Genomic DNA, 19343 nt, shown 5'->3' with positions numbered 1-19343 from the left:
GCACAGAGTCCTGCTGGGAGAAACTTGTCTCTGCAAACCTGTCAAAGCCTCACTCAATAAAGTCATGTGTGCGACCGCCCCCTGTGGTCATCTCTTCTCCTTGCTCAGCCCACAAGTCCTTCCAATCCCCTACAAATCAGATCACAGTGTCCACCCCAAACACTGACTCCAGGGTCATGAGCACAAACAATTCCACTTCTAAGACTCTCTTCCCAAGTCCTATTAATAATGCAGTTGCTCCCAATTCTATGGACCCCAAACTAACTGCACCAGGAAAAGGAGACACAGCCACAATAAACCCCACCTGTGTAAGTCCTCCCTCATTCGGGTGACCATGGTTCATGTTAGAGACACAGAGGCCTGTTGTACACCTAGATCCGAATGGAGGTGGTTTTGACATCTTCTGATCTTTGTCCACTGTGGAGTGACTAGCTTCTCCTGCTGTTGTCAAAGTCTTGGCATAAGTTTCATAGGAAATAGCAAGGCTGTCTTAAATTCATACACCTTAAAGAATATTTTGCAAAAATAGCCTTTTCAATAATTGACTTTTAGTAAAAGAAATCATGACAATTTTTTTGCTGTTACTCACTTTCCTGCAATTCAAGTTTCCATATTGGATAATGGATAGAACTGATTCTTCACTTAACACCCTTTGAGAATAATTATTTAGAACTTGCAATGAGATGCACCATCTCGCTCTATGTTAGTTTGGCTGATTGTTTTGTGTTTTCTTTTTCTTTTTCTACTGCCTCTGATGTTTCTTTTTTCCACTATTTTCATTAATTAGGAGTCTGACTTTTTAAAGACTTAGAAGCAGATTAGACTTGGTTAATAACATAAGAAAAGAAAAAGTCGGGTACATGAAAGTTATTCAATTTAATGAGAAAAGAGTAAATAAAATTGAAATAGTATAATATAAGCCTTTATTCTAATCCAACCTCTTAAGTACAATTCGATCTCCTTAACCCACATTATTGCAATGGAGTTCAATATTTAAAGATTAATATCATTGCTATTCAATTATTTTTTCCAGTCTTGGAAAAGATGTTATTTTGGTAGATATCCCGGAAGATATTTAAACCAAGCCTTCCTCTGGAATCTTACCTAGAACTAAATTTGTTTGCATTCTTGGGCAATTAAATGTAAATTTCTGCTAAATTACTCAAGATTACATAGCACTACAAGCTAGTCTTTCAATTGTTACCGGATTTTTTTTTTTTTTTCCAGAAATGTCACTGTCCTTGTGATGGTGTTTGATGTCGGCACCATTATTCAGGAGCTGTTCAATTAAATATTAAGTACATCACTAACAAATGAGTAAACATGAGATTGTTTCCCTTTGTAACGATCAGCTATGGGGCAGATTCACATCCCTGAGCTGTGCGCATCTTTACATGAAACCATGAAAATGTCAGTTTCAGGTACAGGTTACCCTGAGACATCAGACTGTAGATGCAGTCCTTGTGCTTCTCATGTAGACAATTTCCTTCTGAACTGCAGACTCATGGCTGTGACTGCACCGCATCTAGGCTGGGGGTGATTCAGGTGTCACTCAGTGTTGGCAATAACCTGGAAGCCCTGATAAGACCTGATCCCACATGACCAGGGAGATTGTGTGAAGAGAGTTTTCCTAAGAACCACTCGGGAAAACATCATGCAATGTGATTTCTTATTGGTCTGTATCATTAACCGAGGACATTCTTACCTATGAGATCCTGCTGGTTAATCTTGTATATGTGAGATGATTATGATGGGATTACCCCAGATTGAACAGTTGGTCACCACGAATTTTACATTCACTGCCTGAGGCACAATATTCTTGTGCCTTTTCCTCTTACTTATGCTGGGCTCTTGGTTCTAAACGTAAAGACCCACATCATTCGCCCTTTGAGGCCCTCAGACAGAACACTCTTTTGGGACCTACTTACCAGGTCCCAGGGAAAGGGAGATTCTAACACTTGCATTGAAAGATCTTCAACAGTTTTACTGGAAACAGCAGACACCAGGCAACACTTGAACTGGCTCAGGAGCACTTTTCATTTGCAGGCCCTCTGCCCGTCTGTGCTTGTGGGAATGGGGCTGTTTTCTTCTCTAGACTGACTGGAGGGAGTCATGCAGGATGGCATTCACCTCCCAGAGATGCATCCTGGAAACACATTTCCACATTGTCAGGGTCCTTGTGCTTTCTCAGTGTGGCATGCTCTGCACAATGTGTCCCTGCCCGAGGTCCCAACTAGCACAGCCAGAGCCTTCTTCCCTTGACCACATGCAAACTTGACTTGAACTATCTTTGTTTTGCTCCAACAAACATTTTATGTCACATTGTTCACAGAAGAGACATTCCCCCTGCCCCATCAACATTTTCCACACCACTGCACCCACCAGGGGATTTGCATACTGTCCCCTAGGGAGGACCTTCCCTTGTGAGTCTGAGATAAAAGCTCAGCTCTAACCTTGCCTTGACTGATCAGGACTCCTCAGGTCACCTTCTCACAATGAGGCTCCCTGCTCAGCTCCTGGGGCTGTTAGTGCTCTGGCTCCCTGGTAAGGATAGGATTAAAATGAGGTGGGAAAACAGAGTGGGAGGGTGAGTTCTGTGGGCTCCACAGCTTTCTATATTTATTTCAACCATGTGTACAGGCACATGGTCTATGCTCCAGCAAAGATAATTCATGTTTTTCTCTCAGGAATAAGCATGAATCATCTCCCAGGAACAATGATCAGTGCTCTGGTTAAGATTTTGAAAATAGAGGGTTCCCTGCTGACTAATAAATACTGGATTCATTTTAGAAAGTCTATTTTTTATGATATAAATCAAAACTTTAAAAATATGTAACCATAAATCAAAATCTTAAGGGAAATCATGAAAGTTGCTCATAATGGTCTATATAACCTTGCACTTCTCTGTTATTATTTCAGGATCCAGTGGGGACATTGTGATGACCCAGACTCCACTCTCCCTGCCCGTCACCCCTGGAGAGCCGGCCTCCATCTCCTGCAGGTCTAGTCAGAGCCTCCTGCATAGTAATGGATACACCTATTTGTATTGGTACCTGCAGAAGCCGGGCCAGTCTCCACAGCTCCTGATGTATTTTGCTTCATACCGGGCCTCTGGAGTCCCAGACAGGTTCAGTGGCAGTGGGTCAGGCACTGATTTCACACTAGAAATCAGCAGGGTGGAGGCTGAGGATATTGGGGTTTATTATTGCATGCAAGGTACACAGCTTCCTCCCACAGTGGTACATCCCCAAACAGAAACCTCTCTGCTGGGGTGTCCCAGCTGCTCACATGCACTGCTTGTCTTGGGAGCAGCTCAGCAGGGTCTCTGAGACCGCAGAAGAGGAGGCTGTTGGAGGAATCAGGTCAGAGTTTGCTTCTGAGGACTCTGGGATGACAGGTGCATGCCACTAAGCATGGTTAATTTTTATATTTTTCATAGCATCAGTACTTCACCATGTTGCCCAGCCTGTTGTCAAGCCCATGGACTCAAGCCACTCACCTGACGTGGCCTCCCAACCTTCTGGGTGTATAGGTGTGAAATATTGTGTCAGGTCAGTGCCCTGGTTTATGTTCCTGTCACCTTACACAGCCTTCACCCTCATAAGCAACAGGAGAATGAGGAGGTTCAAGGACGCTGTGAGTAACAAATTGGGACAAAAGGAAAAGGAGAATGGAATCTCATCTGAATCCTCCTTCCTTGCCTACATTTGTTGAAATTTATTGAGCAAAACAGCCAGACAATTGATTATTTCTGGCAAAACATGTTGAATACATCTTAGGGTTTAACAATTTTTGGTAAATTTTAAAGAAAATATTTGGTTATATGTAAAATTGATATTTTCCCACTTTTTAAATTCCTGCTTCTTCTATTTACTATTCTTCTCCGCTCCATGAGACAGTAGAGACAGGATTCTCCACTAGTTCTCCTCACGGGGAGCTGGCTGAGGACAATCAGCAACATCTTGGTTGTGAGTGTCAAATAGATTTTATAATTTCATAGCAGGCACAAGATACTAATACTAAAACTCTTTGATTACAATTAAATCTTGCTAATAGAAAAAGGGAGTTCTTGAAATTTGGAAAGTCGGTATTAAAAATAAACTGCAGGCATTCCAAGATGGCCGAATATCAACAGCTCCTGTCTACAGCTCCCAGCGTGATCAATGCAGAAGATGGGTGATTTCTGCAATTCCAACTGAGGTACCTGGTTCATCTCACTGGGACTGGTTGGACAGTGAGTGCAGCCCACAGAGGGCAAGCTGAAGCTGGGGGGGCATTGCCTCACCCAGGAAGTGCAAGAGGTCATGGGATTTCCCTTTCCTAGCCAAGGGAAGCCATGACAGACTGTACTTGGAAAATCAGGATACTGCCGCCCAAATACTGGGCTTTTCTAATGGTCTTAGCAAACGGCCACCAGGAGAGTATATCCCACGCCTGGTTCAGTGGGTCCCATGCCCACGGAGCCTTGCTCACTGCTAGCGCAGCAGTCCAAGATCAAGCTGCAAGGCAGCAGCCTGGCTGGGGGAGGGGCATCCACCATTACTGAGGCTTGAGTAGGTAAACAACATGGCCAGGAAACTCGAAGTGGTTGGAACCCACTGCAGCTCGACAACGCTTGCCTGCCTCTATAGACTCCACCATGGGGGACAGGGCATAGCTGAACAAAAGGCAATGGAAACCTTTGCAGACTTAAATATCCCTGTCTGACAGCTCTGAAGAGAGCAGTGGTTCTCCCAGCACAATGTTTGAGATCTGAGAACAGACAGACTGCCTCCTGAAGTGGGTCCCTGACTCCCATGTAGCCTAACCAGGAGACACCTCCCAGTAGAGGCCAACTGACACCTCATATAGCTGGGTGCCCCTCTGGGACAAAGCTTCCAGGGGAAGGACCAGAATGAATATTTCCTGTTCTGCAATATTTTCTGTTCTGCAGCCTCTGCTGGTGATACCCAGGCAAACAGTGTTTGGAGTGGACCTCCAGCAAACTCCAATAGACCTGCAGCTGAGGGACCTGACTGTTAGGAGGAAAACTAACAAACAGAAAGCAATGGCATCTACATCAATGGAAAGGACATCCACACCAAAACCCCATCAGTAGGTCACCATCATCAAAGACCAAAGGTAGATAAAACCACAAAGATGGGGAGAAACCAGAGCAGAAAAGCTAAAAATTCTAAAAAGCAGAGTGCCCCTTCTCCTCCAAAGGATTTCAGCTCCTCACCAGCAATTAACCAAAGCTGAATGGAGAATGACTTTGATGAGCTGGCAGAAGAAGGCGTCAGAAGGTCAAACTTCTCTGAGCTAAAGGGGGATGTTCGAACCCATTCCAAGGAATCTAAAAACCTTGAAAAAAGATTAGATGAATGGCTGACTAGAATAAACAGTGTAGAGAAGACCTTAAATGACCTGATGGAGCTGAAAACTATAGCACGAGATCTATGTGGTGCATACACAAGCTTCAATAACCGATTCAATCAAGTGGAAGAAAGGGTATCAGTGATTAAAGATCAAATTAATGAAATGAAGCTAGAAGAGAAGTTTAGAGAAAAAAGAGTAAAAAGAAATGAATAAAGTCTCCAAGAAATATGTGACTATGTGAAAAGACCAAATCTACATTTGATTGGTGTACCTGAAAGTGACAGGGAGAAAGGAATCAAGTTGGAAAGCACTCTTCAGGATATTATCCAGGAAAACTTCCCCAACCTAGTAAGGCAGGCCAACATTCAAATTCAGGAAATACAGAGAACACCACAAAGATACTTCTTGAGAAGAGCAACCCCAAGACACATAATTGTCAGATTCAACAAGGTTGAAATGAAGGAAAAAATGTTAAGGGCAGCCAGAGAGAAAGGTCGGGTTACCCACAAAGTCCATCAGACTAACAGCAGATCTCTCACTTGAAACTCTACAAGTCAGAAAAGAGAGGCGGCCAATATTCAACATTCTTAAAGAAAAGAATTTTCAACCCAGAATTTCATATCCAGCCAAACTAACCTTCATAAATGAAGTAGAAATAAAATCCTTTACAGACAAGGAAAAGCTGAGAGACTTTGTCACCACCAGGCCTGCCTTACAAGAGCTCCCGAAGGAAGCACTAAACATGGAAAGGAACAACTGGTACTAGCCACTGTAAAAACATGCCAAATTGTAAAGACCGTCAATGCTAGGAAGAAACTGCATCAACTAACAGGCAAAATAACCAGCTAACATCATAATGACAGGATCAAATTCACACATAACAATATTAACCTTAAATGTAAATGGGCTAAATGCCCCAATTAAAAGACACATACTGGCAAATTGTATAAAGAGTCAAGATCCATCAGTGTGCTGTATTCAGGAGATGCATCTCATGTGCAGAGACACACACAGGCTCAAAATAAAGGGATGGAGGGAGATCTACCAAGCAAGTGGAAAGCAAAAAAAAGCAGGGGTTGTAATCCTAGTCTCTGATAAAACAGACTTTAAACCAACAAAGATCAAGAGACAAAGAAGGCCATTTACATAATGGGAAAGGGATCAATTCCACAAGAAGAGCTAGCTATCGTAAATATATATGCACCCAATACAGGAACACCCAGATTAATAAAGCAAGTCCTTAGAGAACTACAAAGAGACTTAGACTCCCACACAATAATAATAGGAGACTTCAACACCCCACTGTCAATATTAAACAGAGCAATGAGACAGAAGGTTAACAATGATATCCAGGACATGAACTCAGCTTTGCACCAAGTGGAACTAACAGACATCTACAGAACTCTCGACCCAAAATCAACAGAATATACATTCTTCTCAGCACCACATCACACTTATTCAAAAATTGACTACATAGTTTGACATAAAGCACTCCTTAGCAAATGTACAAGAATAGAAATTATAATAAACTGTCTCTCAGACCACAGTGTGATCAAATTAGAACTCAGGATTAAGAAACTAACTCAAAACCACTCAACTACATGGAAACTGAACAACCTTCTCCTGAATGACTACTGGGTAAATAATGAAATGAAGGCAGAAATAAATATGTTTTTTGAAACCAATGAGAACAAAGACACAACATGCCAGATCTCTGGGACACATTTAAACCAGTGTGTAGAGGGAACTTTATAGCACTAAATGCCCACAAGAGAAAGCAGCAAAGATCTAAAATTGACACCCTGGCATCACAATTAGAAGAACTAGAGAAGCAAGAGCAAACAAATTCAAAAGCTGGCAGAAGGCAAGAAATAACTAAAATCAGAGCAGAACTGAAGGAGATAGAAACACAAAAAACCCTTCCAAAATCAATGAATCCAGGAGCTGTTTTTTCGAAACAATCAACAAAATCGATAGACTGCTAGCAAGACTAATAAAGAAGAAAAGAGAGAAGAATCAAATAGGTTCAATAAAAAATGATAAAGGGGATATCACCACCGATCTCACAGAAATACAAATTACCATCAGAGAATACTATAAATACCTCTGTGCAAATAAACTAGAAAATTTAGAAGAAATGGATAAATTCCTGGCCACGTACACTCTCCCAAGACTAAACCAGGAAGAAGTTGAATCTCTGATTAGACCAATATCAGGTTCCAAAATTGAGGCAATAATTAATAGCCTATCAACCAAAAAAAGTCCAGGACCAGACGGATTTACAGCCGAATTCTACCAGAGGTACAAAGAGGAGCTGGTACCATTCCTTCTGAAACTATTCCAACCAATAGAAAAAGAGTGAATCCTCCCTAACCCATTTTATGAGGCCAGCATCATTCTGATACCAAAGCCTGGTAGAGACATAATAAAAAAAGAGAATATTAGACCAATATCCTTGATGAACATCAATGCAAAAATCCTCAATAAAATACTGGCAAACTGAATACACCATGATCAAGTCAGCTTCATCTCTGGGATGCAAGGCTGTTTCGACATAGGCAAATTAATAAATGTAATCCATCACATAAACAGAACCAAAGACAAAAACCACATGATGATCTCAACAGATGCAGAAAAGGCCTTTGACAAAATTCAGCAGCCCTTCATGCTAAAAACTCTCAATAAATTTGGTATTGATGGAACGTATCACAAAATAATAAGAGCTCTTTATGACAGACCTACAGTCAATATCATACTGCATGGACAAAAACTGGAAGTATTCCCCTTGAAAACCAGCACAAGACAGGGATGCCCTCTCTCACCACTCCTATTCAACATAGTGTTGGAAGTGCTGGCCAAGGCAATTAGGCAGGAGAAAGAAATAAAGGGTATTCGATTAGGAAAAGAGGAAGCCAAATTGTCCCTGTTTGCAGATGACATGATTGTATATTTAGAAAACATCATCTCAGCACCAAATCTCCTTATGCTGATAAGCAAATTCAGCAAAGTCTCAGGATACAAAATCAATGTGCAAAAATCACAAGCATTCCTATACACCAATAACAGACAAGCAGAGATCCAAATCATGAGTGAACTGCCATTCACAATTGCTACAAAGAGAATAAAATACCTAGGAATCCAACCTGCAAGGGATGTAAAGGACCTCTTCAAGGAGAACTACAAACCACTGCTCAATGAAATAAAAGAGGACACAAACAAATGGAACAACATTCCATGCTCATGGATAAGAAGAATCAATATCATGAAAATGGTCACACTGCCCAATGTAATTTATAGATTCAACACCATCCCTGTCAAGCTAACAATGACTTTCTTCAAAGAACTGGAAAAAACTACTTTAAAATTCATATGCAAACAAAAAGGGGCCTGCCTTGCCAAATCAATCCCAAACAAAAAGAACAAAGCTGGAGGCATCACACTACCTGACTTCAAACTATACTACAAGGCTACAGTAACCAAAACAGCATGGTACTGGTATCAAAACAGAGATACAGACCAATGGAATAGAACAGAGGCCTCAGAAATAACACCACACATCTACAACCATCTGATCTTGGACAAACCTGACAAAAATAAGAAATGGGGAAAGGATTCCCTGTTTCATAAATGGTGCTGGGAAAACTGGCTAGCCATATGTAGAAAGCTGAAAATGGATCCCTTCCTTACACCTTATACAAAAATTAATTCAAGATGGATTAGAGACTTAAATGTTAGACCTAAAACCATAAAAATCCTAGAAGAAAACCTAGGCAATACCATTCAGGACACAGGCATGGGCAAGCACTTCATGACTAAAACACCAAAAGCAATGGCAACAAAAGCCAAAATAGACAAATGGGATCTAATTAAACTAAAGAGCTTATTCACAGCAAAATAAACTACCATCAGAGTGAACAGACAACCTACAGAATGGGAGAAAATGTTTGCAATCTACCCATCTGACAAAGGGCTGATATCCAGAATCTACAAAGAACTCAAACAAATTTACAAGAAAAAATCAAACAACTCCATCAAAAAGTGGGCGAATGATACGAACAGACACTTCTCAAAAGAAGACATTTATGCAGCCATCAGACACATGAAAAAATGCTCATTATCACTGATCATCAGAGAAATGCAAATCGAAACCACAATGAGACACCATCTCACACCAATTAGAATAGTGATCATTAAAAAGTCAGGAAACAACAGGTGCTGGAGAGGATGTGGAAAAACAGGAATGTTTTTACACTATTGGTGGGAGTGTAAACTAGTTCAACTATTGTGGAAGACAGTGTGGCAATTCCTCAAGGATCTAGAACTAAAAATACCATTTCACCCAGTGATCCCGTTACTGGATATATATCCAAAGGATTACAAATCACACTGCTATAAAGACACATGTACACGTATGTTTACTGCAGCACTATTCACAATAGCAAAGACTTGGAACCAGTCCAAATGTCCATCAATGATAGAATGGATTAAGAAAATGTGGCAAATATACCCCATGGAATACTATGCAGCCATAAAAAAGGATGAGTTCATGTCCTTTATAGGGACATGGATGAAGCTGGAAACCAACATTCTGAGCCAACTATTGCAAGCACAGAAAACCAAATACTGTATGTTCTCACTCATTCATAGGCGGGAATTGAACAATGAGAACACTTGGACAAAGGGTGGGGAACCTCACACACTGGGGCCTGTCATGAGGTGGGGGGATGGGGAAAGGATAGCATTAGGAGAAATACCTAATGTAAATGATGAGTTAATGGGTACAGCAAACCAACATGGCACATGTATACATACATAACAAACCTGCACGTTGTGCACATGTACCCTAGAACTTAAAGTATAATAATTTTTAAAAAAATTAAAAATAAAACTACTATCTGATTCAGCAATCCCACTACTGGGGATATATCTAACAGAAATGAAATCGATATGTCAGAGAAATACCCGCACTCCCATGTTTCTTGCAGCATTATTCAAAATAGCCAAGATACGGAATCAAACTAAGTGTGTAACAGTGGATGAATGAAGAAAGAACATTTGGCATGTATACACAATCGAATACTATTGTTTCATAAAAATGAGTAAAATACTGTCATTTGTAACATGGGTGAGCCTATAGGACGTTACGTGAAGTAAAATAAATCAGATGTAGAAAAATACCACATGATCTCACCCATATGTGGAATATAAAAAATAGTTAATCTTCAGGAAGAGGTTCATCAACAGTTACAAAGTTACAATCAGGTTAGGAGGAATAAGTTCTGGTGTTCTATTAAACAGTAGGGTGACTATGGTTAAGATTCAGGTATTGCAAAATAGCTAGAAGAGAGGTTTTTGAATATCCTCACCACAAAGGAATGATAAATGAGTGAAATGATAGATATGCTAACTACCCTGATTTGATCATCATACAACATATGCATATATCAAAACATCAAATTATACCCCATAAGTAGGTACAATCACAAAGTTTGTTTAAAAAACAATGCCTCTTCACTTGATGAATTATTAAATTAAATAAGCAGGAACTTTCTATAGTTATTCCCCGCAAAATTCAAAAAGGCTGAGTGTAGATACTGTGAGAAAAGAAACAATATTACAGATCTTGCTAATAAAGACTTTAATCATTATCTTATCTTCCCCCCAGGCCATTGTCTCTTCCCACACTCCAAAAGTAAGTATAACATAGGTGTATAGCCTTTTATTCCATTTATCCATTTTGGTGTATAGTTTTCCATTTCATAGATATAATTTAAAATATGTTAATATACTGCACGTGTTTTTGTATTATAGAATATAACAATATTGTTGTGTAATTTGCTTGTATGACTCTACATTACGCTTTAAGAACTATCCAATACATGTAGGAACAGTTACATAGTGATATATGACACAACAGTGTATCTTTTTTAACTGTGATATGATCTTATTACAACTTATAGTATAATTTATTTCTTCCTTTATTGATGACTAGTTTGTTTGCAAATTTTTGCTGTCATACACAATCTTAAGTAGAAAAAAAAACTGCATATACTGGAAGATGCAGTATACTAAGGATGTAGTATTTTCCATGGATCACTGAGGAAATACAGCATCCTGTATTTCTGTAAACTTTTTTATTTTCCAAAGTTCAGAATTTGAGATTGGGCAGACTGCAGGAATGAGCATGAATAGAACACTGAAAAGGTCAGCTACTGTTCAATTAAACTGCCCTTGATTATGGTGGGTGGGATGTGGCTGGTGGTGACCATGGCAGTTGATGATGTGGATCCAAAAAGGGGCCAAATATATTACTTGTGAAGAACCACAGAGTTGAATGCACTGCTGCCTGGCTTCCTGGGTGGAGCCTGTGACACTGGGAGTCTCACAGGAAAGTAATGTCTTGAGTAGGGCTTTAGGTCTGTAATCACCAAAGGTTTATTCAAGTCCCTGTGCAAGGAGACCTGAAGCCATGTCACTCAGTCTGAGTCAAATCACAGCAGCCAAGCAGAGCTTCTGAAACTCATTCTGCCCCTAGAGGAGGTCTAGCAGAGACCACTGGTTGGGTCTGGGAGATGTCACAACTACTGATATGCTGAGCAGAAGGCCAAGCAAGTTGTTAACCTGTAAGTTTTTGTCATAAAAAACAATAAAATGTTTTGAAATAAGTAAACATATTATTTTTACACAATGTGGTCATTACCTAAAAATAAATTTGATTTCTGTATTCTAGCAGTAATGGTATAGAAAAATGTGTGATTTGCATATATTCACTTAAAATAATTCTCTAAAAATATTTATGAATTATTCATGGGCATGTCAGTTACTTTCATGAGGTGATATAATTAAAGTAATGTTTGTATCAAAAGGATAAAGTATATTTTTTTCTGATAAAAAATGAATCATATCAGAAATTATTGTCTATTCTAAGATGATGGATCCCATGGTGAGTGAGTTTAAAATTGTGTTTCCAAGCAGAAGTGTCAATAAAAGAAAGCATGGAATATAGTAAATAATTTTTCACACATACAAAGAATAACTAGTCTTTAGAGTACTTTTCCATTCATGAGTGAGAACACACATCCAACCCGAAATCTGTTGATTTCATTCCCACAATCACCAGTGTGGAGACTAAAGGTAGCACAATTAAAATTACATTTTTAACCAGAAAGTACAAAAACGAAGAAAAGATGGTTCTTAGAAAATAGTTTGCAAAACAAAGAATGACATGTCTGTAGAAGGTATTCACAAGTGGGGACTCACATCTAACCAAAATTCAAGGGATTTCACCATCATAAACACTACTTTGGAACCTGGAGATGTTGCACATCCTCCTGTGAGCAAGACGCTCATTGGGACCCTGCACAGTGTGATGGCCCCAAACACAAAGCTCCCAAGGAAGCTCAGCCTTTCAGTGTGGCAGGAGAGGCTGCGGTGCTAGGGGCTATTTCCACAGCAGGTGGAATCAGGTGGACTCAGGCAGTTGGCTGGAGATTCTTTGAGGAAGAGTACATGAGGCCTCAGTCATGGGTACATGCTCCTCTTCTGTGTGAACAAGGGCCGGGGCTCTGTAGGGCACCTTCCAGAGCCTCTTCCTTCCTAACTATTTGGGGCACTCAAGTCACACAGACTCTCTAGGGTTGGCTGCCACATCCTCCCTGGAACAGCCACTAAAGTTTCCTGCTGTCCTCACGGCTGCAGGGATGCTCAGTCACGTCACTGGGAGGAGATCCTAGTGTGTCCTGTCCTTAGCTGCTGCCGCTGATGACCTTCAGGGCACTTCTTCTTGATTTTGCTAAGTGACCCCATAAGTGCCCATCGTTCTGACCAACATCCTCCTGACCAAGCATCAGGAGGTTAGAAATCAGCCTGCACTGCATGACTTTTGGCTTGTGAGCAAATTGTGAGCAAATCAGAGCTCACAGGAGTCTCATGTATGTGCAGCTCATAATAATATCATATGAGAATCTTATTCTAACTTTCTCAGTCTCCCAGCTCTCTGTGAGTATTTACTCACTCTGATCATCCACTCTAAAACATTCCTCTTGTGAAGCTACGGCAGATGTTTTTATTTTGAGACCGATATGATTCTAATGGTGGAATACATGATGTGTGCTTACCACATTCTCACATTTCCAAGAATAAATAACCCTTCTTTTGAGTGTAATTTGCCCCCCCTTTTTTTTAACTAGTTTATCAGGGTTGGAGATCAAGTGATTGATTTTAAAACTTTCTTGCTAAAGTGCATGAATATTGCTAGAAATTTGCTGCTTTTTCGTATTCCACAAATGTGGATATGCCATATATACTTTCAGTTCAAAATACTTTTTAATTTTCATTTTTGTTTTTTCTTTGTTCCAAATTATATTTAGTAGTATTTTACTTAGTTTTAAATTATATGGATTTTTTTTATAAATATCTTTTTAAAACTGATTTTTGTATTTCAGCAGTTTTAGGGGAACACGAGGTTTCAGGTTCTACTGGTGAGTTGTATAGTAGTGGAGTCTAGGCTTTTAGTTATCCGCCACCTGAAGCATGTATATTGTACCCAGGAGGAAAATTTTCATCCCTCCTCTTGGTGCACCATCTCCCTCCAAATCACTCTCTGTTGCCGATTTCTAATACAATTCTTTTGGTTATCGAGAATTTATTTTGTATGATTTATGTCGGTTTAATTTCACTGAAATATCTTGTGGCTCAAAATATTATGTATCTTAGCAAATGTTTTGAAAATAATTTGCTGTGGTTTGGTGGAGTGTTCTTTAAGCACTAATCTTGTCCAGATGGTTGATAGCGTTGTCCAAGTTGTCTGTACCTGCAATGGCCCAAGAAGAAGGGCTGTTTGCACTGCAATGTGCACCTGCTGCAGAGCACTTGTCTACCCTGAGCCCCACTCAAGGCTTCAGACTTTCATGTCATCTGGTGAGCCAAACCTGTATTCCAAGGGGTAGAATATGTAGCCTTCAGAAATCAAAAAAAGCCCACTAGGGGCTTCCTTCTTTTAAAGACAAACACACTCATTAAACACACTGGAATAGAAGAGTTATTGCTGTCATTCTGAACTCTGATTCTCTCCATGTTGATGTAGCACGCATTACAGTGGCCTTATTAATTATTAATGGACACACTTTTAGTGCTGTTCTATGACAGCTGTACAGATGAATGCCCAGCTACAAGGTGCAGGGCAATGCCAGCTGTGGTAAATCAGCCTCCCAACCACAGCCACCATATGAATAGGCAGCCACAAAGAGTCCCTAAGTCAATTCTGATCATTTACCTGATCTTGGTGCAGTATCTGGACTTGCTCTCTAATGAAGAGGGTCTAAAAATTTGACATTGTGATGTCCTTGATTCTGTTGCACCAACTTTCATCTGGTCTTTCTGTCAGTCACTCACTAGGGCACACAAGTCAAACTCTCCATATATATGATTATCTTTTTCCAAGTTCTAGTTAAAAGGTCTTTTCTAGATTTGCCTAGCAAATGAAATATTTTAATTCTATGAATAGTGTTGCGCAAATTGTGCCTCTCTCTGTGTCTCTCTGCAAATGTTAACATGAGGACAAATGTCATAATATGTTTCTCATTATTTTTATTTTCCTCTACATTTTCTGAGTAAAATAAACTGTTATGAGAGTACTATGAGTTTAGTTTGAACCCTAGACAGACTTGCTGAAATTGAATATGTTAGCATCAACCCAGAAACCAAAGATACTCGTCTTTCTTAATGACATACTCACAATTGTTATGTAGAACTAGATATTTGCTTTGATTTTCCACAGAATGAATAGAATTTTCTCTTTTATTTTGCCTTATATTGTTAATTTTTGTATAATCAGTTTTCCCGGGGTAACAGATTAATACATATTCTCATATTCAGTTTTAATTTCTTTTTATGGCTGCTAGGATTCTAGAACACAAAATAAATCATTTTGCAGGTTGAGGATGTTTCAAATTTACTAAGTTAAGAATATTAAATATGAGTAAGATGGAGCCAAGTAAGTGTCTAGCAAGAGATGATGCCTCTAGTCCTTTGTTAAACTTAGTAGTTACGTTCCTGATTGCTCCTGGGAGGTCAGAATTTATCTTTTTAAATTTTATTTTATTAATGATTCTTCATTCTCTTCCTCCTTGGAGGCATTTTATAAGAGCCAACTTCTAGAAGTACTGAAAAGCAAGGTCAGTTGGTTGTTCATGGAGCATTTACACTTGGGTGATTCTTAGCTACTGCTCTAGAGAGACCAAGTAACAATGAAGTTCAGTACCGTGAGGTGAAGCTGCTGCTTCCAGTAGGGCAGGGAGTCACTCTTTCCAGTTGTCAATGCAGAGATTGTGTTATTATTATTATTAACTATTATTTTAAGACAAGGAATGAGAACTAAATAATTTATTCAGCTCTTACCTGCTTCCCGTTCTGAAGTTTCGATTTTTGCTAGCAGGAGATGAAAGGAAGAAGCTAAAAGACAATTTCAGTTATTTTAGGAATCAGTTTACGTGAGTTAATTTGATCCCTGATTTTTTTCCTGAGAGTCTTAAAATTTCTTTAATTATAATTAATATGAGTATTTTATGGATTCTTAGAATTATTTAAAATGAAAGAAAAAGCTATGAGTGTGAGAACTCTCAAACTCTATTTCCGTTTTTTCTATAGGTAAATTATCTAAGTTAAGAGAAAAAAAGTTACTTTACTTTTTCTCACACAAATTGTCATATCAACTGCAGTTTCCACTACAGTTTAAAGGATAAATTTGCCAATTAAGTCTCAGGAAAGTTTTTGGGTTTACCACTTCCCATCTTTCAAGTAAGCCAGGGTTTATTGTATGGTTAACAAGGCCAATATCACATTCAAAGAGTGGAAAAAATTACTAACCTCCTAAGCAAGCTAAGGTTTTATGAAGACCTACTTTTGAGAGCAGAAGACCTTTTATGCAAGAATGAGAATTGAGAGGTAACTTTTAAGACACAGAATGCTCAGGAAGGAAACAGAATCATTTCTTCCCTTTGTGCAGTTTGTTTGTAGGTGAGGTGGGCTTTGCAGAAAGATTAACAAGCACAAAGGAAAAGCTCACCACTTAATCCCACAGCTGTGTGTATAGTTTTATAAAATTTCTAAATATTTTTTCCAAGAAAAAGTGAAGAACAATACCTCAAACATTTGGAAACATGTTCAGCTTAGACAGGTCTAGAACAGGGTCTGAAGGTGAAACACACAAACAATCCTGTTTCTTCCAGTGCTGGAGAGATGGATTCTCAGAAGCAGAAGATACGCATTCACGGAAACTTCATTCCCTGAGCTGTCTGTGTTCCAGAGTATTTATCTGTGAATCGATGCTCCAGTGAGTGACAATTTACAGTTAGTGAGAGAATGCAGAGAGCTTCCACCCCAGGTTCCTTGCAGCCAGGAATCCAGTCACAGGACCTGCAGCTTCACAGAGGGACACTCGTGGGTGGCTTGGTCTTAATTCTCAACCAAAGAGAAACTCTCCTTTAATCAAAAAGAACCTTCATTTTACCCCAGGTTAAACAGGCCTCTGTGTTTCTCGGCCTCTTCCATGGTAGTGTTGGTCTGGAGAATTTGGACTAACACAATCTGTAGAACAAAGTCTACAGAATTGGAAACAGTGATACATAAATGAGCCAAACATGGTCTGTGTGTTCTGACCCCTATATTGCTTATTTCAAAACTGCATTTATTTCTCAATGGCCTGTTCCAAACTCAAATTTTACGATGTAATTATTTTAAAAACAGCCCAAAGAAGAATATTTTTAGGCTTTTAGAAAATAATTACTTTGCATGTACAGAAAATTTCAACCACATCTGCTAGCAATAAGATAAATCCCAGTTATGAAAACTTTAAACCAGAAACTCACCACTGTGTTGCTGTGCGGCGTCCCCTAGACACACAGCCCCTTGTCCAGTAACCCATCCGTTTTGAGAAGCAACGCTGACATCTTGTTCTCTGCACAGATTCCTGCTGGGAGGGTCTTGTCTGCAAACCTGTGAAAGCCTCACTCAATAAAGTCATGTGTGCGACCGCCCCCCTGCGGCCATCTCTTTTCCTTGCTCAGCCCGCAAGTCCTTCCAATCCCCTACAAATCAGATCACAGTGTCCACCCCAAACACTGACTCCAGGGTCATGAACACAAACAATTCCACTTCTAAGTCTCTCTTCCCAATCCTTATGAATAATGCAGTGGCTCCCAATTCTATGGACCCCAAACTAACCGCATCAGAAACAGGAGACACAGTCACAATAAACCCCACCTGCATAAGTCCTCCCTCATTCAGGTGACCATGGTTCATGTTAGAGACACACAGAGGCAGAGGCCTGCTGCACACCTAGATCTGAATGGAGATGTTTCTGACACCTTCTGATCTGTGTCCACTGTGGAATGACCAGCTTTGTCTGCTGTTGTCGAAGCCTTGAGGTAAGGTGTCAACAGATAAGAGAGGGAGGTTTCTAATCAGAATTAGTAATATTATTATTTAAGTATATAGGTAATATAGGTAATATAGGGTAATTTCAATGCCCTTTTCTGACTATGAAAGATCTTTACAAGATTTGACGTTTTATGGTATGTAAGGCAACAGGTCGTGAGATTTTTTTAAATCACAGTGGTAGCCTTCTTAACGATTTTTGATTAAGTTTCATAGGAAACAGCAAGGCTATCTTAAATTCAAGCATCTTAAAGAATACTTTGCAAAAATAACATATTTAAGAATTGACTTTTAGTATAAGACAACCTAAAAATTTTTTTACTGTTATTCACTTTTTTGCAATTCAAATTTCTATATTGAATAATGGATAGAACTGGTTCTTCATTTAACACCCTGTCAGAATAATTATTTAAAACTTGCAAGAAGATGCACCATCTTGTTCTATTTTAGTTAGGCTGATTACGTTTTGTGTTTTCTTTTCCTTTTCCTGCGGCCTCTGACATTTCTTTTTTTCACTATTATGATTAATTAGGAGTCTAATTCTTTCAAGACTAAGAAGCAGATTAGAATTGGTTAATAACATAAGAAAAGAAAAAGTCAAGTACACAAAAGTTACTAAATTTAATGAGGAAAAGAGCAAATAAATTTGAAATCGTAAAATATGAACCTTTATTCTAAACCAATTCTTAAGTACAATTTGATTTCCTTAACCCAAATTATTGCAATGGCATTCAATATTTAAAAGTCAATGTCATCGTTATTCAATTATCTTTTCCAATCTTGGAAAAAGCATTATTTTGGCAGATTTCCCAGAAGATATTTTAAACCAAATTTCATCTGGAATTATACCCAGAATTTCATTTATTTATGTTCTTGGACAATTAAATATGAATTTCTGTTAAATTACCCAAGATTACATAGCAGTACAAGTTAGTCTTTCAATTGTTCTACGATTTTTTTTTTTTCCAGAAATGTGACTGTCCTTGTGATGGTGTTTGGTATCGGCACCATTATTCAGGAGCTGTTCAATTAAATATTAAGCACGTCACTAACAAATGAAGAAACATGAGATTGATCCCCTTTGTAATGATCAGCTGTGGGGCAGACTCATATACCTGAGCTGTGCGCATCTTTACATGAAACCATGAAAACGTCAGTTTCGGGTACAGGTTACCCTGAGACATAAAACTGTAGATGCAGCACTTTGGGAGGCCGAGACGGGCGGATCACGAGGTCAGGAGATCGAGACCATCCTGGCTAACACCGTGAAACCCCGTCTCTACTAAAAATACAAAAAACTAGCCGGGCGAGGTGGCAGGCGCCTGTAGTCCCAGCTACTCGGGAGGCTGAGGCAGGAGAATGGCGTAAACCCGGGAGGCGGAGCTTGCAGTGAGCTGAGATCCAGCCACTGCATTCCAGCCTGGGTGACAGAGCGAGACTCTGTCTCAAAAAAAAAAAAAAAAAAAAAAAAAAACTGTAGATGCAGTCCTTGCTCTTCTCATATAGACAATTTCCTTCTGAACTGTGGACTCACAGCTGTGGCTGCAGCA

At 39.4% G+C, this 19343-nt stretch overlaps 1 gene segment (V, D, J or C); it reads left to right on the top strand.

The window, feature by feature from the left end:
- The first annotated feature begins 2495 nt into the window (after positions 1-2495).
- On the top strand, positions 2496-18852 carry LOC112605312. The segment is given in 3 exon segments: positions 2496-2544; positions 2920-3239; positions 18763-18852. Coding segments are annotated over 3 exon segments (459 nt in total).
- The last annotated feature ends 491 nt before the right edge of the window (positions 18853-19343 follow it).

The sequence above is a fragment of the Theropithecus gelada genome, chromosome 13, assembly GCF_003255815.1.
Source record: "Theropithecus gelada isolate Dixy chromosome 13, Tgel_1.0, whole genome shotgun sequence".
Classification (NCBI taxonomy): Eukaryota; Metazoa; Chordata; class Mammalia; order Primates; family Cercopithecidae; genus Theropithecus; species Theropithecus gelada.
The sequence above is the reverse complement of the archived record's forward strand: the minus strand, read 5'-3'. Positions and strand labels throughout refer to the sequence as shown.